This window comes from Pocillopora verrucosa, chromosome 10 (assembly GCF_036669915.1).
Source record: "Pocillopora verrucosa isolate sample1 chromosome 10, ASM3666991v2, whole genome shotgun sequence".
Classification (NCBI taxonomy): domain Eukaryota; kingdom Metazoa; phylum Cnidaria; class Anthozoa; order Scleractinia; family Pocilloporidae; genus Pocillopora; species Pocillopora verrucosa.
Window position 1 is genome coordinate 1,675,877 of NC_089321.1, and position 24,752 is coordinate 1,700,628.

At 37.0% G+C, this 24,752-nt stretch overlaps 2 protein-coding genes across 4 annotated transcripts; both read left to right on the forward strand.

Moving 5' to 3' along the window:
• The first annotated feature begins 96 nt into the window (after nt 1–96).
• Nucleotides 97–3,228, forward strand: LOC131791189 (uncharacterized). The gene is made up of 3 exons (XM_059108520.2): nt 97–346; nt 1,910–1,988; nt 2,632–3,228. Exons 1-3 carry the CDS (start codon nt 191–193, stop codon nt 2,859–2,861), a joined length of 465 nt encoding a protein of 154 aa, XP_058964503.2. The 5' UTR covers nt 97–190; the 3' UTR covers nt 2,862–3,228.
• A 4,458-nt stretch (nt 3,229–7,686) lies between these two features.
• On the forward strand, nt 7,687–23,603 carry LOC131791158 (glucocorticoid-induced transcript 1 protein). 3 transcript variants are annotated; one of them, XM_059108478.2, is made up of 7 exons: nt 7,687–7,820; nt 16,115–16,403; nt 16,685–16,827; nt 21,013–21,108; nt 21,486–21,722; nt 21,873–22,255; nt 22,915–23,603. In XM_059108478.2, the coding sequence occupies exons 2-7, from the start codon at nt 16,130–16,132 to the stop codon at nt 23,084–23,086; spliced, it is 1,305 nt and encodes a 434-aa protein (XP_058964461.1). In that variant the 5' UTR covers nt 7,687–7,820; nt 16,115–16,129; the 3' UTR covers nt 23,087–23,603. The 3 variants fall into 3 exon arrangements, with proteins under 3 accessions (XP_058964461.1, XP_058964460.1, XP_058964462.1); XM_059108477.2 differs by lacking the exon at nt 7,687–7,820 and adding an exon at nt 15,980–16,032; XM_059108479.2 differs by lacking the exon at nt 7,687–7,820 and adding an exon at nt 15,980–16,032 and having other exon boundaries at nt 22,918–23,603.
• Nucleotides 23,604–24,752: the final 1,149 nt, after the last annotated feature.

Here is a 24,752-nt window from a genome sequence, read left to right on the forward strand (position 1 = left end):
GGCTAGTTACCAGGACCATGAATCATTTAGAAGTACTTCATGTAATTCGCCTATTTTGTCTAGAGGTCTAGCCGCTATTTTTAGAACATCCGTTGTCACGTTAGTATCTCTAGGAACTAGTGATCATCCATTTTGTCGTCATTGCAATTTCTGGTTGTGCCTGTTATGCTGCAAGCAGCTGGACTTGGAAATGAGCTTCCTTTCTAGTATTTACGCGAAGGTTTTGGGAACGAACTCAAAGAAATCGGAGGAAACCAGTTCGGACGGTGGAAACGGTTTCGCAGAAGCATACGACAATGAAGACGGCTTTGTATTGTACACTCCTTATCAAAACAAGCGATGCAAGGTATGAAACACAATTTGTTTCCTTAAGCTAGCTCTAGGAAGAGGAGAAATAATTAGAGTAACAAGGTCAATCTTAGGAGCTAAGTTTCTTGATTTTATTGGTGTAAAATAGCGTGTGCCTTATTGATTAGATTAGACCGTTAGGTGGAAAGAACTATGTCGGATCTTTCGACACAAGCTTAAACTGGATCTTCAGTATTCGTGTTTATCTCGCCAGCAGTATTTTTTGAAATAGCCTCACATCTTTCCAGGTGATTTCTTGGATTACAGGCCAAAGTTATATATAATTTTTCAAATCATGCATTATTTGACTGATAATTATGAAATATTTGGTTATAAAAACGCTGTAGAGTAGTTTCCTTGTCCGCATCGACCAATGCTTTTGTGGGTGATTTCACTCCACACCATAGGAAACGGAAATGTTCAACAGAATTTCCTTATGGACATGTGGAAAGTCACCTGTATAGTTTGATTTTGTTAAGAAGACATAAGCTATTGAATCCATGGAATCAGATAAATAAACTGCAGTGAGCCTCAGGGATTGTTACTCAGTAGTACTTGTTCTTTGCTGATCAACTGAAGACCCCAGCATACCCAAGTCATACTTCAGAGTGGGCTTGAAATCCATGTTACCTAAAAATGATTTGAACAATTCTTACTCAATCACAAGAGACTTGATTTTTGCAAGTTTTGGGAAGTGAAAAAGAACCATTAAGTTAGATGTGACAGAGTAAAACCCAACTCTAGAGGCGAAGAAAAATGCTGTAATTCATATTTTCCTATGTTGCTATATAAGGTGTGAAGTGAAAAAGTGAAAATTTTCCTCCCTGTTTAAATATAAAGCCTTCTAATCTTAGATTTGACTCATTGGATTATTATCTAAGTTTTTTCAGTTGAGGCTTGATAAATGTGCATTTTTTATTTTGAAGAAAGTTTGGTCTTGTCTTACCCTTGGTAGAATAATTGTTGATTCAGTTTTTTTTAGGTAAAATCAGATTTACTATTTCCCCATTCCTACAATTCAACACCAAAGTTTTCCAAACCAAGCTCTAATATATTGTTATTAGTTACCTTTTTCTCCTTTACCAATTCCTCAATCAAAAGAGGGTGGCAAAGATTTTATATGCAATGAGTAATAAAGGCCAAAATTATTAATATTTGATGCATGAATATTAAAGAAAAGTGAGTTTGACTTATGTATTTATGAACCAATATGCGGCATGATTTGAGTCCTGAAATATTGGTGACCCATGAATGTTTTGTCTTATATTGTGGAAACCTCAAGATTTCCTTGAAACATTGTACACAGGAAGAGAGATATGAAGGTTTTCCTTTTAAATACATGTACTACATGACACATGACTTTTTCGAAAAATTGAGCTTGAAATGGGATCAGTTTCCCCCTTTGCTACCCTCTCAAATTATGCAATATTTTTCAATCAAAAGAAATCCATAGATGCTCTAGTCTCCTATTTTCATGGTCATTTTTCCTGTGGGAAATCTTGATTGTAGACGAGATCCTGAAATTATTTGAATTAAAATAAATTTTTTTTCATTTTTGTAGCAATCTGATTACAACCCTGAATCTAGAAATGTGAAAGTGTTTGAAAATTACCAGAAGAGCTGTTCATATCCACCAACAGGTAACTGTCTTACAGATCTCTTACTTCCATTTTCCTATACCTTTGTTCTTTCCCCTGTTAATTTTTATCACTCAACAAACTATTTTTATGTAAATTTTTCTGTTTCTAATATTTTTCTTTAAAATGTTAATTTTCAAATATTAATTTTTCTAACTGAATTGTTACTAAACAAAGAAACAAAACTGAAAATGTTTTTTATATCATCAGTATTTCATATTTTTAGAGAAAGAGGAAAAACTTCATAGTAGCCTTAAAAAAACAGGGCAGCTGTATGATATAACTGCCCCGTATTTTTAAGGCCATTAAGAAGTCTTTGTTCCTCTTTCCCTAACCCAATTAAGCCCTCTGATGTCCAAATTCATTATTATGTGCAAGGCCATAACCCTATAAATCTAAAGATCTGGACTAAAATTCTCCCCACCAACTTCTGCACATTTTCTTTTGGGTAAGTTAGGAGAATTAGGTACAGATTTAAAAATGACTTTCTCCAGTTCTTATAAGCCCCTATGTGTGCTTTTCTCTGCCTAAAACTTGAGGAATAGTCCCCCCCCTCCTTGGGTTACTTTATATCTACTCTGTTCATGTCGCACATTTTTGTTAGCTCAAGTCATTTCTAACTTATGCTTTGTTAACTGATCTCTAGGTTCAACTGCTTACACAACATCTACTTCAAAGACAGCATCAAAAAAGAACACAACTTTCATTACAGTCTCTGATATTCCAATGGAACTGTCTAAACAATTGCAAGCTATTTTACACACAAATCAAAGGACTGGTAATGTCCTGAGAAAAGCTTCGCCAAATATCGATCAATACAATTATGACTTTTCACTGGAGAGAGCTGTCATCAGTTCATTAGAGGGGATTTCATGACTTTTTATCAAGCTCTGGAACATTTGCAAATTTGATTTTGCATCACAAAGACTTCATGGATAAGTCAGGACATTAGCGTTGAATCCTTTCTCTCCCTGAAGGGAAAAATCTGTGGACTTTCTGCATATGTTACTACAATGTCATTCAGAGAATGAGTAGGGCTTAGAAAATTACATAATACCAAATTCTCAAGAATAGCCGTCATTGGGATGTGTGGTCATCTATTAGGAAAATTAGCCCATCATTAGTTGGACCAGAGTAAAAGGGTTGAAAGATTGAAACGGACAGCATATGGACTAGACTAGACTAGAAAGTAAAACAGTCAGATTACTTGACGTGTCTTTTGTAATTACAATAGCATGTAGTACAGGCGTCTTGTTAATTTCTTTCTTTCCCCAGCCTTCCTCTTACAATCAAAGATAGTGGCTATAATTTTCACTGAGAAAAATACTGAGCGCTCACTCCCTAAAATTACATCTGCTCTTCAGGCTACAATAACTAAGGAAATCTTTTGATATAGCTTAAAACAATTTCAATATTTTTAAACATCTATTATTTGATGTATACTGGCTTCCACATTCTTCATTTTTCTCCTTGAAATTGTATGAAAAAAACTCAATCATTTCACTTCAAGTTTTAATTATTTTTCTTATAATTGGGGTTACTATGGCAACATTACAAGCTCTTAAAACAACCTTTTTTTGCCGCATATTTTTTGTCTAAAATAAGTTTGCTGACCCTCTTTTTTTTAATCACTGAATATTAATCAGTTGCAAAGTTACATAAAAAATTTGTACAAATAGTTCAGAGCCGCACCAATTCTTTTTAATGTAAAATACAGCTTTGTAATAGATGTAGGTACATGACATTACCTGCAAAGATAACCTTAAAACATACAAATGTTTTATCTTGTATGACAAAATGTTTCTCTGGATTGACAATATTTTACGTTATGTTACGAAATGACTCCTACCCCAGGAACAAAATAAACCCTCTTAGGTTTGGTATCTGGAGGTTTCATTTTGATCGAAATGTATTATGATTTTGGCAGAATACGTTCTGCTGTAAAATAACGAGTGGAAAGATTTGGGGGTGAGCGAATAAAGGCGTGGGCGAAGTCGCCTTACTTCGAGGGGCGAGCTTACAATGGGAAGAAACCTCCATAAACCCTTAGTTACCCATTTTGATTTTCTGAAATCTTGCAATGAACTTCATGATGTCTTAAATTCCCTATGGGCCAATTTCCACAAGGTATTATATTCTCTTAAAGCAGACATATTTCGTTCTAGAGAATCTAGATCATGATGAGCTATAGTATTAATTCTATCAGCCATGAACGACAGCCATTCATCGTTTAGCCATTCGTTTAGCCATTCATCTATGGAAAGTTGTCTTAATCAATCAAAGCACCACATTTTCTAATATTTCCCATAATTGAATCAATTTATGTTCTGTCAACTTTTGCCTAAAGATACGAATGCTAATTTGTCTAATTTGTACGACCAGTTCTAAAAATCTACCTCGCTTGACATCTCAAAGTTGTGCGCTGAACGAGGAAATACGCATTAATCTGTTTTTGAAAAGACCAGCTTTATATTGAATCACCAGCAATGCTACTCAAGCTGACTGCAGGCCTGTATGCAAAGTACCGCATGTTGTTACCTTTTAGACGTCATAAACTTATCTCGTTCACTTTAAAAAAAAAAATTGTCGAAATTTCGTGATAGACATCGTTATAAAACAATCTGTCTTTTGGTAAGGGTGAGTACATTGAAACAGTAAAACTAAACAGAGAACTTGCAATTTCAGGAAGGAGTATTCGACGCTCAGGTATTAGTTAGAAAAGCTCTGATTGTTGTGGTCCTAATTAACCAGTGAAATTTTACTAGAGGAACTGATTCACGTTTTACAACTATTTTGTCGTGAGGAAACGAACTCGCCATTCTCAGTTAATCATAGTAGGCTCCAGCAAAGTCTAATCTGGTCTGTAATCAAACGAGCGACAGACAAAATGGGCGACCTTTGTTGAAAAAAGGGCGACGGCGCTGTTGGAGATCAACTCGCTTAATCAGAGTTAATTTCGAAGGTGATTCAAGACACGAAAGGTTGCTAAGAACTTGAAGGAAAGTTCGTTTAAAAGGAAGTGCAAGTACAATTTAACAACCAGGACATAACTTTTAGAAAATTTCAATGAGGTTTTTCGAAGGAATTACACAAGAACCAAGAGAATATATTCTCTTGGAAAAAGCCAAGCGTATTGCTCAGCAAGATGCCGTGCCGATTGTTTATAAAAATGACAATCTTTCAAGACGGTTCTAAAGTTCTTGTCTCTGGCGGAAATATTATTAAAATTAATTTCATAGCTTCAATTTTTAGAACATTACGTTCTGTGGATCGAATCACAGGAAGAACCGAGTTTAAAACAGGCTCAAGCTACATTAGTAAATGATATCCTATAAGATTGAGGATCGAATTCGGCCGGCGTTTTTTAACTATCCACTTATTGGCATAAGTTACGTTATCACGCATAGGATGAGCATATGTCTGTTAGACTGAGTCAGCGTCTTTGCACGTGTATCATAAGTGAAATTTTATTATTAAATTTAACCTTTAACCAGACACAGAAGCCGCTAAGACTTCTTAGCGCCAAGATCATACGCCCGTTTTAGTGGCGTCCGCTCCGGCTGGGCTGAAAACCGAGCAGGTGCTGAAACCCACACGATAGTGAAATAAGCAATAGAGTAAATATCTCTTTACAAACACTTCTACTCGACTGTAGCAATAGCAACTTGTAAGATCACGGAATTTTTTTGCTTAATTGCACTATATCTTTTTTGATGGCAAAGAGAAGGAGTAGGGGGAGGCATGGGCAAAAGTTACATAAAACATAACAGACATAAAACTTGGTATTTATCCCCTGCCCCCCCCCCCCCCCCCCCACTCCCTACTTGCTTTTCAGCCTATTCTGTCTGGAATGAACAATGATGAAGGGGTTTTGAATGCTTTACTGAAGAATTTATGTTGGAGCGCGAGGAAGGGGGGAGTCCCCTACTTTAATCATGAAGGAGCTCTTCGCAAGTGCGACCTTGTTAAATAAGGAGCGAACGCGAGACCAGAATCAGCAAGTCGGTGCTAAGTAGAATTTGATTTTTTTTGTCTTGTCACGAGCGTGAGACAAAGAAAAAAATTGTGTCGCCATGAGGAATCGAACCTTAGACCTTCGGATTCCGCGCTCCGATCACTGAGCCACAGAGAACTCGATGGTGAGCGAGGCCCATTAAGGAGTTCATATATATTGTTTGCCCGCATTTTGCTTTCATTAGGAAACGTGAGCTAATCTTTTCTTGCTGTTAGGAACCATTCGTTATTTACAGCCTGGGATGAGAGGAAAAAAATTTTTTTTTGGGGGGGGGGGGTCACATGGTTTTCAGAGGGAACGGGGGGAGGGACAAAATATAAAGGGGGACTGAGAAAATTGACTTCCTCTCTCCCTCCCTCCCCCTCTTCAGGTAATAAATATTGAGCAGTTACTCGTGTGATATTTTTTTATCAAATTGAGTTCAACACTGGCGAGGATGGGGACTTTGTATACTGAGTCCTTTAAACTAATAGATCTAGATTTGTTACTCGTTTCTGTGAGTTAGGCAATAGATTTTCACCACTTGAGGCACGATGAGTGGTTCTACAGTTATCTTTTGGTAGTTTATGACGCAAAGGACATCATTCTGTAGTCTACACTAAAACAATAGATGGCGACAGTGAAGATGCCCTCTTATTGGCTACCCAAACTCCGAAGATCCTTTGCCATTCATCTCGCGTGGGATTTGCGCCCGAAAATATTGTAATCGTTGCAGGACTAAATGAGTTGAAATTATCTTTTTGTCTCGCAGTTTTAGAATACACTAAAACAACTATTCACCAAAGTGGTGGTGGCTAGCGGTAGATATTTACCCCAAAGCTTCGCGGCTCGGAGAATATCCGTTATTAGCTACCCCTACTTCGGTGAACACTTGTTACAGACAATTACAGACAACTTGGATCGCTTTGCACATATTCTTTTGCTTTTGTCAGTATTTTTTCCTTGCCAAACAACAAAGAAACAAGAATAAAAACTATTGATACCAAAATGTGTGCAGGAAATTGCCAGGTTTTGCGACGGCAATCCTCTTTTTCACCTCCACTGACGTCAGTAGATCCGTACACAAACCCTAAACTGTGATAGGAAATCTCAAGATAATTGTTGAGCAACCTAAAGCCATACAACAATAGGAGTAAAGGAAATAATTTACAGATTTGCAGACCAGGAAATCAATCAGTTTTTAGAATCATTCGTTTTTAGAGTCTCGCCTAATTTTTAAAAATCGATCTCGATCTTCTAATTAGGCTGGGTTTGAACAGACAGGTATCAAGCTAAACAGGGCAAAATTTAAAAGTTCTGTGCCGTGCTACTTTAACATTATTTCATATATGTATGTATTTTTTAATGCAATCTGCCCGGCTGGCACTAGATAAAACAGCGCTTGATTTGAGAAAAACACCTGCAGTCTTTTTTATCCTCGCCGCTTGACGAAACGACAACAATGTCTGGATGAAAAATCACTCCGAAGAATGACATGCAGGTAATCCTAAGCAGCCTTCCTTGGGCGAATTTTCTTAATCTTTGTCAAGGCATAAACTTTGCGCGATGAATCAAGTTTTTAATTATAGTACTAAAATCACACCTGGCTATGATTGGTCACTTCTTTTCCTCGATGACGTCACATGCCCTATGAATGGGTTCAGTTATCAATCATTTTCACTTACACCGTAGCTGCTAATACTACTACTCGAGGCACACTTCTCTTGGCTGTAAGTTCATCTTTGGATACCCTGAACCAACACTTCCACGAGACACCAACACGTTCCCATAAAAAGCTACGAAACTGTGTTTGCTTTACCGAAAGAAAATCTAACCATAAGGTACGATTTTATGATCCATTGTTTTTAAGATGAGTGTTTATATATTATATGATTTATTCTGAACATATCTACCGAGTGTTCGAGCGCCTCGGAATAAAATTAATCGGTGAATCGGTGAAATTTTCTGATTCAAAGCATTGATCGCTAGAAACAGGATTTACGTCGTTCGATCAGGTGATGAGAAGGTAAATATGAGATTTTCGAGAAGAGAAATCTAAGTTAAATGACGCTCTCTCTCTCTTGCTTAGCAATCAGTTTGCTGTATATGCTAATTTCTTTCGTAACGTAATAACCTTTCGTTTTTGATATGCACGTTCTTGTCTGTACGCCTCCCTCGTCGCTTGGGGTTAGATTTTCATAACCCGACTAATCGTCATACAATTTATCTGCAGAGTCACTGCGTGATCAGTTCATGTTGAAATTTAACCGTCCGATAATTTTTTCCGGCGAAAAAGTTTTGTTTCTAACTGACGAACATTGCCGTTTCGAGCGTAGTGACGTCATGGCGTTTTTCATCTCCGCAGCTGTCTATTGCGAACCTGCGCGGAAAATTTTATAATTATTTATCGTGTAAAGGAAATCGAAAATGCTAGTTTTCAAATCACGTACAGAAAAAGGATGCATATCTATTCTTGTGAGTAAGCTTTATGAAAGAAAATTCGTGGTTAAAATATTTATGTTAGTTTTATCTCCCCGTCAAGTATAAAATCTTCGCGGCCAAAGGAGCTTATTGTTGAGCCGAACAGATTCGCTTACGTTTAAGATTACTTTTCTTTCTGCGACCTTTTCATCTATAGGGGAAGTACTTTCAGTCAGGAATGATTAAAACTGATTTTGAAAGCTTGAGAAAGTATCAAAAACGCTACATCTGTTTAAAAATTCGAGCAAAAAATTTTGCACCAAATAAAAGGATACACTTATGTGCTGCATATTTATGAAATAAAACATTAGTTTAGATAATAGCTGTAAAACATATCCCTTTATCAGTGAAATTAACATCATTTGTATTTAAGCAAAGCGAAATGTCAAAATTAAAAGATTTCTCTTTCCCTAAAAAAATGAAACACATCTGGATTAAAAAAAAATCAAAGCAAACTCCTAATTTAACAAGGTTAGATTGAATAAAAAAAATCTATTTCAATTTCCTTTCATTTTTTTAACTTATTTATCGAAAACCTCTGACGATTATTTTTATAACGCTGAAACTCAAACAATTACAGAAGACTTTCACAACAAGAAATGACTCAGCCAATAAAGAACTTCTTAAAATTATTGCTTAAATTGTTTCAATAACATCTTCTGTTTTATTTTCTTTCTCTTTAACTTAATCTTAGCGTTCAGTCCTCATTTTTAAATGCATATACCCTACAAGGATATGTTTCTAATCCCAAAAAAAACGAGTCAATACTTAAATAAATTGGCAAGTATTCTAGTGGCAGTTTTTGTTTCAGCACATCAGTGTATGAAATGTTATTTTTATTTTTTACTTTTAATTTTCGAGACTAGTTGCCCATGCAGTCTGGGGTGGTTCAAAAGACTCCGTCTGACTCCGTCTGGCGTCACTCCCATTGCAGCTGTTATTTTTTATTCATTAATGCCGCGTGTACAATTCCAAAATAGACCAAAATAGTTACACTTGTCAGACAGGATCCACCAATGTGTGGAGCGTTATTCTCCGTATTTTATCCCCAGATATCTGAGAATGTAGAAATTGAAATATAATTTATCCAGGACGAGGAAGAGGACGTTTTTTGCTCAAATTCGGAACTGTATTGTGTCTTAAGGGCTATACCGCCTAAAGCGCTTTTCTATTGAGTTATCATGTCAGCCAATCGGAAGAAAGAGCAGGGGCAGCGTGTCGGGGAGTCAATAAGAACTTCAGGTAAGTGCACCTGAACTGCTTAAAGCGCGGGAAAACGCGGATGACCAAGAAGCTCATTGTTGTAATCTCCATATGACACACAAACTTTTTTACGTTCAAAGACTTCCCCAGACAGTTATGATAATTCTTCACTTTATTTTTTCTACAGTGGGCTTAAATCCCATATGCGAATCTAATTGCTAATACCGCGTTCGTAACCAGTCCAGTTTTTTACAATACGGACCACGCTTCATAATTTTTTCCGCGCCATTCGCGGCAAAGTGGAAAAAAAGCAAATGAGCGGAAAAAATAGATGTTATATGCTGGTCTAAGTCCATTCGTAAAGGAAAAAACTGTGCCCTTGGTCTTGAGTATGGCCCTCGGCCTTGCTTGCCTTTTTGCGACTCGTAGGAGTAGAAGTTCCCTCCTTATATAGTTCTGGCAACAACACAGATTGGCAACGGTCACTAATATTTCTTAGACGAGACATTTTATACGTCAAAACGGTTACAATGACAACATCCATCGAAGCCTATAGGACCCATGTAAATGTATTCGTTATAAAAGGCTATGAGACCCGTACGTCAGTCCTACTTACTAGAACCAGAATGCAGCCACATTCCTAAGTGGGAGGCTGATAGGCTCGAGTATAGACCTAACATATTTATGACATACTACCCGATTCCTCTCACTAATTTACAGGAAAATATACAGTAGTTATGAGGAAGTATTAAGGGACTTCTTCTTGCGTTGCCCATGAGACAGCTATGTCACAGATATTAGTATTTAACGGGACTGTATCTTCACCAAGAAGATCTTACTACTGCTTTTTCCGAGTCAAAACTATAAACAAGGTAATAATCTTTTACTAGAAAAAATTACAGTAAAAAAAAAGGTAATAATGATCTGTGAGCATCTTAAATTGCATTTGAATAAAATCAGTCCCACTCGCTCGCACAGTAGAGAACCGTAAAAATCGTTGCTCTCTTTGATAACACTGGAAAAGTTCATAATAGGACTATGCTTCAGTCAACTTTGACTTACCCAAAGCGGAATCTCTCCAAAGACACGCACAAGGAAACACCTTCATCCTCACCACCTGTCCTAGTGATCCCAAGGGACTTGTTTGTTGTCAGCTTTTTCAAATTCCAAAACAATTGACTTGACTCCTAGGAACGCGTACGAAGGTTATAAAAAGTACTTTGAACTTTCAAGTTCTTAAGTGATTGAAAATGAAAGTACTCTCAACAAAAGAAAATTAAACGATTGAACAATAGAATGACAATGAACTTGAAACACGGAACGTTTTAGCGGCCGAATCCTGGCTTCTCGAGTGTATTCACTGGAAGCCTTTTTAATCTTATCCCTAGAAAGTTCTTTACCCGCCCGCAATTTTTTGCCTTTATCTCCTCACAAGTCCTCTTTAGTCCCAACTTTTTGTGCCACTTTTATGATAGATATAGAATGTTTGGTCCTGGATTGCCTAAAGCATGAAACCCGACTCGACCGCGCTCGAGAGAGAAACGTTCCCAAGGGATTGAGGTACTCGGGTCAGTTCTTGCTGGTTCTCCGCCGCTGGCCTCTTACAACCTCTGTCCCATTGAAGTCTATTCTGAACTTAGTTACTTTTGGTCAACAGTAACAACTTTTTAACCGTGAATCTTCCATTTTTAAATCCCTAATTGCTAGAATTTTTTTTGACGAGCAAAATCTCGCAAATGTGCGACGCTATTCTATTAACTATACTGAAAATGTAACCCCATTTTAATCAATCCAGTCGTGAACACGCGATCCAAACCAGTGGCACTGCCTATTCCTAAGAAGTAGCAGACAATCTTACACGCGAAAACCACCAATCTCTACACCCTTCATTACTTCGAACTGCCATGCGTAATCGTGTCACTACGGGAGAATTGTCACTCTCGACAGAACGCAGAGGTACTTATTTGCTGTTCATCGAATCAGGTTCTCTCTTGTGACTGTTTCTTCGGTCTTTCTTTGCATATACTCTCTTACCAGGCGTGAAAACCTGGCAGATTCTAGCTAGTATTAAATATCTTAAAGTCACGCACACGATAAAATATTAAGCTGACACTCTTCGGTTACTAATTTTCAATCCATACCGATCCTCGATCTTTTTTCTTAACCATCTTCGTTCGCTTTTGATTTATTTGTCTGTCCCTAATGATTTCTTTCTTCCTTTGTTAATTTTATTTCACTTCTTCCACACAGTGAAGGTAATTTTCTCGTCTAAGAAAACGACTCGAATGACCGCGATGTATTGACTCCGAGGGTGGCTTTGTCAGAGCGAATTGTTATAACTAATATTTGAAAGCAATTTTGATATTCATAGCACGTTGCATGGTTGTGCAACGCTAAATTTACCATTGTTCTAGGCATTTGTCTCAGAGAGACATCTTGTACAAGACGCTTATTACTAAAATTGCAATTTTTTAAGGGTTCATGACCCCGAAAAGTATGTTGTATTTCTCGGCACGAACCCCTACTAGCTGATCTTGGGGAATGTTCCCCCCCAACCCTCTCCACTTTTACAGACGTCTTAGAAACCCTCATCTGACTGTTCCATTTACGCAAAACTCCGGCACTTGCTTTCTTCGCGAAAAGGACGGCAATTTTTCATTGTCTCCAGCTTTTCAATCACCAATCCAATTTCGTGTCGCATACGTGCTAGTGCTTTGTCTTTTTTTTTTTGTTCGTTTTTTTTTTTTGCAGTTTTCGTGCTTAATTCGTGATCAACACAGCACGCAGTTCCCAGACGGACGCAATGTCGCCATACTGTTTGGTCTTTAAGCGTGTCGGCATGATACAGTGATCAATGTTCTACATGCATGTATGCTTTTAAAATGCAAATACTTGAGCCATATCTACCCATGCTGTGGTCCAGCTTTTCATTGTCTAAACCCACGTGCTTAAATGCTGTGTTATCATTATAATTTACTCTTTGGTCGATAAACGATGTCGTTGCAGCTTATTGTATATCTCTTTCAGTCAAATCTTTCCATCAAATCCCTCCCCTTAACAAGTGTGGCTTTTACCCCTGAGAGCTTTAAAAAGCTTAAAAGTACACATTTTTTATAGAATTCGGAATCTTGGCATTGATATGTGCAGATAGGGCGGACAGAATCACCTTAATCCGAAATGCAATGACAAGCTTTCAGATTTCAGTGTTAAGAGCCGCTAGGATAACAAGCTATAGAAAAGTCCTTGACATGTTGTAGAAAGAAACAATAGCCATCACCTTTGTCAGGAAAATTATCAGGTTTCTTATTAAAAACGCGAGAAGAATAGTACAAATTCATTTTGGGTAGAAATTACAATTCTACCTTGATTGCCTTGAAAGGATATTGGAATCGACCTCGTTAATAGTCTTTTCTTAAAAAAAAAAAAAAAAAAAAAAAAAACACGCACACACATTCGCGTAAACAAAAACACTTTTTCAGCTTGTTTTTCTTCCATCCCGTTCGCCTCTCGGCGTTCAATATCACTTTAATCAATAGCATAAATTTTCAGGTCCAATCCCAGTTTAGTTGAGATAGTCAAACCCCTCGTTTTCAACCCTTCTATAATGATAGCGAACTTGCATTTCCCAAGGTAAATAATCTCCTGGACAGACGACGAAGCTTTCTTTTCACAAAATTAGTAACCTTTTAACGCTTAAAAGCGGGTGTCAGATACCATGGATTGCTTCCCTCGATAGATGCAAATATTCCTCTTAAAACATGTATTAGTTCAATTTTCCTTTCACTTGTCATAATAAATTTTAATTGTAAATTTGGGGGTTTTTATTCGCCTTTATCCGACACACTCCCTGAACGAATTATACCACATCACGTTCTTACTTTACTTGATAAACAAACCAACATGATTAAAATTCAGTTTGTTCTGTATCGAGTGATAAAAATGTGGAAAAAAAAGGCCAATCTTAGCCACTAAGCCGTAAGCAATCATTTTTCACTTTGTCTGCAGTTATCAACGTTATATATTGATCTATATTTCACAATTTGTACTCCTTTATATTATTGTTTGAGAATTTACAGCGCTCAGATATTTCTCACTCATGGACAAACAGGAAGAACAGCTAACTTAGTTTCTCTTTAATTAATACTAGTAGCAAATGAAATCCTTTAAAGAGCGTACACCACGTTGCGAAAGTGGAAAGTGTAACAATATAAATATTCCTCTAAAACCTATTGTGAAGCCAGCTGTACACAAACTGGTTCTTCATAGTTGCGTGGCAAGCACTTTGCTCTTGAAGTTGCGTAAAATTCAAGCTGTGATGGTTTCGTCTCAAATTTCACGATAAGAATCGAGAAAATGGTCTTAGTTGTGTTTACCTTTCACTGTCCATTGGAGATCGAAGTTGGAATAATTCATGAGAAAAATATGATTTGTCTCCGGCGGAGGAAACTGAATTTCCTCTCGCGAAGTAAATGACCGAAGCAAGCGTTAAAAACCTTGAAATAAGCGTAGAAATACACGGAAGGGTTTTAAAAATGTTCTGTTCTCGCGCAAGCCATCCACAAATTAAAAAAAAATTCCTATTTCAAGTTTCTAAAAAAACAAAATATCTGAAAGGTGGAAAGCTTTTGAAGGCTCGACTTTCTGTTTGTATTAATCAATTTATGATCACAAAATACACACGGAAGATATCATTCAATTTCGCCGATTTCCAAGACTACATCGAGTGATGCTTTTTCCACTTTGACTGAAGCAGCAGTTATGAATGGTCGAGTGACATTGTTGTCATTAAGGAAACTACTATAGACCGCAAATGAACTGGGAGAAATTCCAATTTCATCAACAATGTACAAAATGTGTTTTTAAGCGCGTCATATTACGAAATAGTTGACGAATGGCAACCAAAGCATAACATATTGCGATCGAATAACAGGGAAGGTAATTTCTTTCTTGAAGAAATTTTTTCCTCTAAACTCTACATTGAAAAAAGTCAGTTTCGAACCGTGGCGCTAATTTTGGGTTGTATTTCTCATCAAGAGCATCAATTATAAATGACATAAACTCCGCGGGATGGGTAAACAACATGATTCGTATTTTACCACGAACATAAATCTATTTTATTGACCGGTTCTGAAAGCAATTTTGGATCGATTTGAAAAGAATGGAGAATGAGAGAGGTCTTAACGCGTGATTTACGGGCAGATACTGCTCAAAATAGTATGTCACTGAATGAGCTGAATAATGAGAAATAAATTAAACGATCACATCTCCGATACGAATTTTTCAATAGTCTCTAGAGGCCAGAGGCAATTTGCCACCAACTGTGCTATGGAACAAGGATTTGCTGGATACAAATAATTCTGAAACTTAGGAAAGCAGTTTCCACTTTTTCCAAACGAAGTTTCAATAGAAAACAACATTTTTCGCACAATTACCTCGTGCTAAATTAAGCCAATCAGAATCAAGGAAACCATTAGACAGCTGGTGTTGACGTTTTCCGCGGGAAAATCAGCCTAGCGTAAAATCTAGCGTGACAGGCTATACGATGTAAATTTCACTTTACCTTCGCTTCAAGCAAACAGAAAACGAATTTTTTTTTGAAAAGCAAGGAATTTTTATTCTTATCAGGAACGAACCGAATTAACACGGTTAAGAGTGCTTAAGTGGAGCCTGTTTTAAGGAAATCATATAAACTTAATGAGCTTTTGCATATTTTAATGGTCATAAATTTTCTTTTAAACTTTTGTGTCAATTTGACACGAATAAAAGTGATATCTGACAAAAATTGAACGCCTGCTTTTTGAAGAAAAATGTTGGCGAGAGGGTTAGTTAGTTTGTTTAGAGTGTGGCGTTTGTGGCTAGAGTCAGTTTAGGCTTATTATTAAACAGGTTGCTTGTTGATATTTAGGGGCATTTCATTGATGAATAGAAAATATATGGGCGTACGGCGCTTCAAAACCGCAATATTTAAACGAACACGTGTTTTTCGCACACATTTCATTCTTAACTAGTTCTTCATCCCTACGGGCTGAATTTATTTTTCTTAATCAGAGGGCGTCCTCCATCGGAACAACCTGAATAAGTAGGCTTAACCGTTTTGGAAAATCTTGTTTCTAATTCGAGGGCAAACCAAAATTTTATTTTGTTTTCGATAAACTGGAAACAAGCTTAGCGTGGCTCGGCCATTGTGTCGCTTCAAAATGCATCATTGGTCGCAAGTGAAATTCTCCCAACAGGCGTCTTGTCAAATAACGCCTATCAGCCAATGAGCGCGCAGCTAATTTGCATCGATGTAATTAGAATGCTTACTCCACCACAACTGGTGTTGTTGGTGGGTAGTGTGGGAACGGATAGTCGGACACGATTGTATCGGTAACTTTTCACCGTTAAAACTAGATTGGAGAAGCCAAAGCGAAACGATGAAATAAATACTACATCTGATTTCTCTCTGTAGGTTTTTCGGGACACAATGGCTTCACAGCCGTCCCAGAGACCGCGTCGAAATGCTTCGCCTGCATCGAGCTCCAAACTACAACCTATGCGGGCTACCTTACCATTTTCGCTGATATCTCCCAGCAATCCGAGTTCTACTCGCGGAAATGGACTACGAAGACCAAGTCCATCTTCTTCACCGGTTCATGGCAGTGAAAATGCCCTCAAACATCGAAGAAGTTCTCCTGAAACACGTGGGTCTCCTGAGCATCGTCGTAGTCCTTCTTCACCATCTTTATCTAGCTCGAAAGGTTAGCTGACGTGCTCTTTTAAGTAACCTTTAAAACGGGCTCTGAAACTTAGGATAGTCACTATTTATGACTGTAAAAGCTTTACTGTGCCAGCTGTTAATCATATATTCATTCTTTTCGTTTAAGTTCAGTGTGGTAAGTCAGCGAATTTCGCTTTTCATGTAGATGTATCGGTTCTTCTCTCTCTCCGTTCAGTGTATTGACTTACACTGAAAGCCATTTCCGTTGTTTCATAACAGTTTGGACTAAGCTTACTGACACCGAAATTATTTTCTGTGCAGGTGAGAGAGGAAAATTGTCGAAAAGCAGTTCGGGCTCCATAAGAAGAACGCCATCCATAGACGCCATTTCGCCTTACATGAGTGGACAGTGGCCGAAAGACGTTGGAAGTTACGGTCCGAGTGTGTGCCATAAATCAACTCAGGTTAGTTAGCTACCGCTCATTTAATAATACATTTCTTAAAAACTGGCCAAGTTGTAGGCCAATTACACGTATTTGGACTTGGAAAGGTCGTTATATGTTCGCATGGAACGGGGTAAGCTAAGCAAATTTGCTTTGCCGACACACTTACCAAACCACAGCCATGACAACGACATTGATTCCCAAGCAACTTTGAAATTTGATGATCTGAGCTGTAAATTAAGTTTGCCATAACCGTTGTGATAAAGTCAGCTTCACAAAAGATATTGTAGAATTTTGCAAATCAAACTTCGAGGTAGCAAAGAAATAAAAATATCGCTGAATATTTTGGCGTGGAGGGAAGGACTTTGAGTTTGATTGAGGGGTCAAAGAATCACTTCTCAAAAAGTTATTTTTAACCTGTAGATTAGAGCCAGAGTTCTTGATTCTGTTTTGATTATTTTAAAATTACAAGGAGAATTGAGTTAAGCAAGGAAAACCTCTCAGATGGGATGTACATTTAACCGTCGGGATAGCTGCCAGTTTTTCAAGTAATGCCTACTGTAGAGTGTTTTTGGTAACTGACTCCAAATAGGCAAAACGCCCTTTTAAGAGCCCTAGCAGAGAACTTGTCTACAGCTTTTTTATAGCTTACTCCCTTATCTTGCAATGAATTCAACCCTACTGTGCTAAAGATATCACTGTCCATGCTGAGGGAAGTCATTGTATCAGAAACATTGTACAAGGAGGCACTATCTTATTTTACTGTAAAACTTACTTTTACCTAAAACTTAAAGTCAAATTAACAGTAACAGTACATGATGCCACAAGACTAGATGTAATGTTTTTATATTTTTTGTCATAATCTGTACTTTAAACAAGTTAGAGATTGAAAGAAAAGATATCTGGCATTGATAGTTCAAGCAGCCCTTCTAGGCATAGGCTTAGGGCAAAAGGGCTGGACATCATTGCAGGAACCTGGAAGGATGAAACTAGAGAAGGTCCATGTTTAGGCTTTGCCTAATCTATTCCTCAGAAATGGCCACCTTTGCATACCAACTGTGAAGGAGTCCTTGGAGGCAATTTTCAGATTTTTTCATTTCATTTGGTCTTGTTTTGCAAGTGTAAGGACACTGGGTACACACTGGAGTTCTAGTATACTTGTTTGCAGAAACAAAATTTGGGAAATGTTTGATACAGGAGGAGAGGGGTTGAGTTATTGTAATGAAAATTGTATTGATGAAAAAGTCGTGCTTAAAGACATATGACTTTTGAAAGTATTGGTAACTGTTATAACAACTCACTCTGGCAAGGGTTAATTTAGGTGAGATTTATGTACTCTTTAAGTTCAAAAGGTTGTTTCCCTTGTGCAATTCATATAAACAGAGCAAAATAAACCACAATTTTCACCCTCACATTTTCCTAGCCCTAAATTCTCACCCAATTGGCTTCTTTGGCATTAATCCCATCTGATCCTGTGTAGTACTGACAAGTTAAACAAGGCTTTGCAGATACTTAAGCTTTAAATCCCATGTTACTTGGGAAATAAACAACATTTCTAATTCTCAAGCAAATTTTTTTTGTGGTCTCTTATTAACCCCAATACTGTCTCAGTTGGAAGGTACACGTGTGCAGATATCACCTTTACCTTTTGGCTGTTTATTTCAAGTGTCGTATTTTCAGGGGAAATCAAGATTCCTTAAGGATTTCTGGTATCCCTAAAACCATCATAACTCCATCAATATTTTTCCTTCTTGGAGTGGAAGCTCAATGTTTTTTCCCCTTTTTTTTTTTTGCTTTAAAAATCAGAATTTCAGAAAGTTTCTTGAATGTAGACAGGAACCTCTATTCAAAGTTTTTTCTTACATGTTGCTTAATATGCTGTGTAAAAAATTGCCATAAAACCATTTTGGTGACAAAGTTCTTAATTTTCGTCTTGGGTATGCAATTGAAAGGAAAGAATTTAGTGACAAGTCTGAAAGCACACATGGCATTTTGTAATAAACTAAGCACTTACTGGTGCACACAGTTTGCCATCAACTAAGGGCACATACACTCAACCAGCACTGAAGATAGTGCTTTGGTGGATGTTTTGCTGTCATCAGATAACCTTCCTTAGAGTATGTGTATTGAATTCTATTTTCTGTTAGATTTCGTTTATATTTTGAGGATCTATACGAGTTGTCTTTTTGTTATCCTGTTGTTGCTGTTAGATCTATATTGTAATCAGCTGTTAGTTCAGTTAGAATGGCAAATTTCAACAATTTATGTGCAGGGCATACATGTGTGAAGGCTAAATCCAAAGCTGATGTGTTGGATTATCGATTAACAATGTGGGTAGATGGCTGGGAGCACTCTTTTTATCTTTATCTGTGTTCTCTCTTATGTTGGGACTTGGACTTTGTAATCCTTAGGAGAGGAAAAACATAATGCTCTTGTTTAAAAATATTCACAAACAGCTTACATGCTGTTTAAAAACGTAAGTAGATGGAAGTAAAGATTTTAAGCGAGTATTATTTTGATGGTGTACTGAGTTAGCACAACCAACTGTCTGCTACAGTACGCGATATTTTTGAGCTTTTTTGTCTGCACTTTGACAACTTGTCAGGCTGTTCTTAAAATTGTTTTATTATACTTGGCCTTTTGGAAGATTTAAAGGTTAACTTGTTTTAGTGTTGTTGACTGATAGATTATCTGTTTTTGACAACTTGTCACTTTTTTTCCTTTATAATATGAAAAATATTTAAATTCTAATATTGGATTCAATTTTCTAACAAGTTTATCTTTTGTTTAAAAAGGCTTTGGTTTTTTTTTCCTCATCACAACTCATAACTGATATTCTGTTTCCATTAACCTAGAGAAAGGGTGGCTTCTAAATTTGTAAGCTTGATTAAAACTGTTTTCAAAAAAATTACTATGACAGCATACAAAATTTTTGGTCATAATGTGGAAAAGTTTAGAGATTAACACATTAAAAAAGGTTGCTTATAACCAAATGTCTAGCAGACTAGAGAAGGGCTGGTACTGTTTTAAGTAAGAAGTTTGTGGGAAACAGTCGTATGTCACTTGTCAATAATAGGGGTTAAAATGGCTGTCTTTAGAAGTTGTCTTATATTCATTGGGTCAATGAACAAATTTGATGCCCATTGAATTCAATTTTTAGTAGAAAGTCATGAATTTACTTCAGAAAGGGTATATATATTTTAATTTTATTTCCACCTCTTTGGAGGTAGGAAGAAATGCTTCTTGGATCAGATAATGTTTGAAGAGTCAAGGACCAATTTCAAATTCAGCAAGGATAGACTGCTAAATTCTTTTTGCATCTAACTGTGAATACTCACAAGAAAAACATGTTTTGATGTGATAACTGCTTTCACACAATTTTGTTTACTGGATGATAAGAAACCTTAATGAAGGGGTGTGTTTTTATGGCAGAAACAAAAAACTTGGAGACCCTTTATATGTTTCATTCATTCTGAGTAATAAAAAGGAATTTGGATAAATGAAATGGTTATGGGAGCAAAGCAATAGCTTTATTTTGTTTCACAGTAGGCACAGGTACCCAAGCTTAAAAAGTGACTGGGAAACTATGGAATTGTAGATTGTTTTGCAATGTGATAATATGTCAATTTAAGCTGTAGTATACACAGTGTGCACGAAAAACCCATGTCCAATTGTATGGGACCAGTAGAAATTTAGTTTGGACATGTAATCCTTTCATATAACTTGTGCATAGTAAGGAAAAACAAAGAAACAAGTGAAAATTAACTTCGAATTACAGTAGAGTTAAAATACATCTTTTAATTATAAAAAACCCTTGTACTTGACAAAGTAAGGTTAAATATTCTTTTTAACTCTACTGTTCTGCGGCCATTTTATTTGTTCTCTTATGAGCTCCATTTGAATCTGGCCCTAGTAACCAGGCCTATTATTACATAACTTATTCCCAGGCTCAAAATTTGAGTTTAGGTTTGGGACAGCAAAATTTAATACAGTGCATGTCCAAAGGACTAGTGGGTAAGAAAATTTTTCTATTAGCCTGATACATCCTGGTGATTTCCAGCATGACAGTCTCATAGAATATTCTTAATGAAGAAATTATTATTTTTAGTATAGAGAAAGAGATTCTCATTGTAACATTGTAAGAATGAAGTGGCTGTTCTGCTCAGATTACAATATATATTTTTCTTAATTGTGTTGTTTTTATAGACACCAGTTTGGGAAGAGGGGGATATTGAAGATAATTCAGGAACAAGAAACAAGCGATCAAATTCCCTTGGAAGTGGAGACCAGAAGATTAAAGAGGTAGTCTCTAAACTTTATAGAGGTTAAGGTCTTAATGTATTTTGAGCTCTTAAGTTAACTACACCAACTCCCTGTGTCTGTGGCATTCCACTCCCCTTACTTCCCCCCCTTCTTCCTCATTCTATCCCCTAACCCCTTTCCCCATAAAAATGATGAATATTGGTTCCTGGAATTCTAGAAATCTACCCATAGGCAGGGGAGCAACAGTTTCAGTTTCCAGAGAAATGGGGAATGTGTTCCAAAACCTGCTATTGGTCTTCCTGTATCTCTTTTACTGAAACTATGTTGCTCTTTAACAATAATTATTATTGGTGATAATTATTGATGAAAGCCACTTTCTCAAGGTTAATCCCGTCTTTTTAACAATCTTTTTATAGAAATTGAAACAACATCTTCAACGCACAAAGCAAGGCAGTAAATCTAGCCATACATATGGCCGCCAGTCTCCCCTTCATGGTGATCATACTGCTATTCCAGCAAGCCGGCTGCCTCAGTCAATTCCCATTTCAATCCCTTTGGGCCCAAGACCATCAGAAGGACCTCAGAAAAGAAGCTTGGAAGGCCTAAACTCTGAAATTCAGAAACTTGTTTTGACAGATGCTTCAACAGAAAGGGTATGTTTATTATGTGTTGGTGCAACATATCTCGAGTTAATCCTGGCTTGTTTACCATTGCCTCCTTCTTTGGTGTGTCCGAAAATAGCCTAGTTAACCTTAAAAAATGCACAAATTTGTATTTATTAAAAGAGGTTTATGTTTCCTTAGACATCAGAACACGTTCCAGATGGACGCAAAGCCCCTGTATTTGAGGTACTGTCTGGGGCCCCTTTTCGGACAGTAGACACTCACACGCAGACTCCCTCTAATAATCAAGAGGGGCAAGATAGTAGTGGCAGTGGTAGCAGCAGCAGCAGGAGCCATTCTGCATCCCCAACCTACCCCATCATGCCAGGAGCATCTGATTCAAGGCCTTCATCAAGATGCTCCTCAGGAGGTGCTGCAGATGCTGAAGAAAATGTTTCTCCTGAGCTTCCTTCAGGGGGTTCTAAATATGCCTCCTCACCAAAGCCCAATAATTCTTATCTGTTTGCGAGGGAGCCTCCTGATGGAGCAGAGAAAGTCCCATTACATGTTGAAGATGCTGACAGGTGGGTAACCCTTTAATGAAAAGGAGGTTAAGAAAGTTTCAAAATGTTTTTCATGTTGTTTTTAGTGCTCAAGATAACCAGTCAGCATGTTACTGCTAAAGTGCTTGTTAGTTTTAAGAATTTATTTTTGAATAAAATCAATGCAGTAGTTTTACCTTGCCAACATGAATTTGATGAAATCAAACCTCACTGACACCCACAGTAGTAAGCGTCTTGACAACAGAAAGCATAAAAAGGAGTTCATCATCTGGTAAAGTAGCATTCAATTGAGTGTTGAAAATAATGCAGGATTGCTATGGTTTTGCTATACTTCATCATGTGATTGGTCTAGAAAACTCTTGCCACTTTCTTAACAATTGGGTTCAAAACTAAAACCAATTGCAGCTTGGTCTGGTGCAATTTCCCTCACTTCAGACAGCTTATTTGTTTTAATCTTGACTTCTCACTGGCTCTTTGTGATATTTTCCCTACCCCGCTTGGCTGTTAGTGGTTTTTATATATTTTTTTTTAACAACCCCCAGCTGAAAAGTGCTCCATAAGACATAAACTGAAGCTAGGCTTAACAGAATGCAGGTTAATTGTTTTTGATTGAAACTAATTCATATGTGACTTTAAAAAGAATCCTAATAAGCTTCGTAACAACCTTCCCTTTCTTTTAGAAGTGCATCGCCCCAGATTTTTTGCCCAGACAAGACAAAAGTGAACTTCATAACCATCCCTGCAAGATCAGCATTTTCTGTCTTCAATGCCCTTCCTTCCTTGCCCAAGGTGGCCGTCACCTCTCCAGCAACAGCAAACCAACAGTTATCACAAGTGGAGGCTTCACAGTAATAAGAACTGCAAGGGACTTAAACAAGCTGCAAACTGTTGCCATGCAGTTCAACCATGAAACTGAAGTACTTTAGAAATACAAAAAACAAAAACAAAACAAAACAAAAAAAGATTAACAAAAATAACTAATTTATTGCAAGCATTAAGAATGACTAGAGGGTTCTTCTTAGTTTCCTCTCTGACTCCTGTGCATTAACCTATTTAATTATTTTAAAACATCTTTTCTTAAATTGTCCTAATGTACCTGTTTTATGAAAAAAATTGATATCTTGACCAACTTGTTTGGTTTGAGAAAGTAGTGTGGGGGTGGATGTTTTGTGCTTCAATGAAGAAGTACTTGTGATAAAATTATTCTTCTGTTGTTTTTCTCTTTCTCCACTGGATGAAGATGGCTGCTCTACATGACTGGCATTTCTTTTCCAGTGATAGTGTGTTTCAAGGAGCGTGTGTATATGGTAATGAAATTTGTAAGGTCTTGTATATTGAGGCATTTGTTACTAAAGATCTCTGAACATTATATATTGTCTCAATTTACCCCCCAACTCCCAAGATCTCAATATAAATTTTCTGCAATGTCTGTCACATTTCTTTTCAATTGAGAATTTGGCGTTTTAGACAACATCTCCACATTTAAATCTTTCTTGCTTCTCATCACCTCCAGCTTGCAAATGTTGATACAGTTTGAAAAGGAAATCTGTTTTGGGTACACTGGGAGTGAATGGATAAAGGAAAAATTGAACACTCGGAATTTCAATTTTTTTAGACTGGTCCTTTATAAAAAGGAAACAGTTATGCAATGTTGGGGAGAGAAAGATGGTTTTCTTGTGATCCTGGTGTTGGCTTGGTCTTGAGTCAGGAAAATGTAAATGATGGCTCTGGTTTGATTTTTTTTACTCGAACATTTGTAAGTTACCACAAGAAGTTTGCATGTTGTAGTTCTTTAGTTTGTGTGTTTTTTTTTTGCTGTTGTTGTTGTCGTCTTTTTTTCAACATGTTTGTTTGATGTAGTGCTAGTGTTTGGAAGCTTTCTTAAAGAAATTTTATACAAAAAAAGTACCAACCACCCTTGATGTACCGTTGTCAGGGGGCATTTGAGTGTTGAAGATTGTATATTATGTTGTTATTCTGTCATGTTAAAAAAGTGTACTATATTGATAGATTTAATATTAAGTGTAACTTAAAGAAGACAAACCTTTCAGTGATAATGCGTTTAACAGTTAAGGAGTTTCATATAAAAAGAAACCTATACAGCATTCATTGGCTTAATTCTTAATGTATACTACAGTTCTTGATGTAAATATTTTATGGATTGAAATAACTATATAATACTTGTATATTTTTACACTGAAAGAAAATCAAATCTGTTGTAGATTTATTGGACAGTGAAGACTGCTCCAGAGTTTGTGTACTGAGACCTGTTTTGTGCCTCTTCTAACTGATCTACTGGCTAGGTCAGTGTTACCGGTAACCGAAAGTACAACTTCTGCCCTTGAATAATGTTGAACAAGAACTAAAATTTTCTGTCAGGGAACATTCTCGTATTTATTTTGTGGAATTGTCAGTTTCTGTCAAGAGATGTGTTTAGGTTGGCTTCCTTGGATTTTTTTGAACCAGTCCCCAGGTATAGGGTGTGATTTCACATCTTGAAAAAGTGATGATAATGATC

What these genes read in the sequence shown, in the direction of transcription:
- LOC131791189 (XM_059108520.2), top strand. Translation starts at nt 191, where the DNA reads ATGAGCTTCCTTTCTAGTATTTACGCGAAGGTTTTGGGAACGAACTCA. An exon ending in ATCAAAACAAGCGATGCAAG is followed by an intron (nt 347 to 1,909) that starts GTATGAAACACA and finishes TCATTTTTGTAG; the next exon opens with CAATCTGATTACAACCCTGA. An exon ending in CTGTTCATATCCACCAACAG is followed by an intron (nt 1,989 to 2,631) that starts GTAACTGTCTTA and finishes ACTGATCTCTAG; the next exon opens with GTTCAACTGCTTACACAACA.
- LOC131791158 (XM_059108478.2), top strand. Translation starts at nt 16,130, where the DNA reads ATGGCTTCACAGCCGTCCCAGAGACCGCGTCGAAATGCTTCGCCTGCA. An exon ending in CAGATGCTTCAACAGAAAGG is followed by an intron (nt 21,723 to 21,872) that starts GTATGTTTATTA and finishes ATGTTTCCTTAG; the next exon opens with ACATCAGAACACGTTCCAGA. An exon ending in CATGTTGAAGATGCTGACAG is followed by an intron (nt 22,256 to 22,914) that starts GTGGGTAACCCT and finishes CCTTTCTTTTAG; the next exon opens with AAGTGCATCGCCCCAGATTT.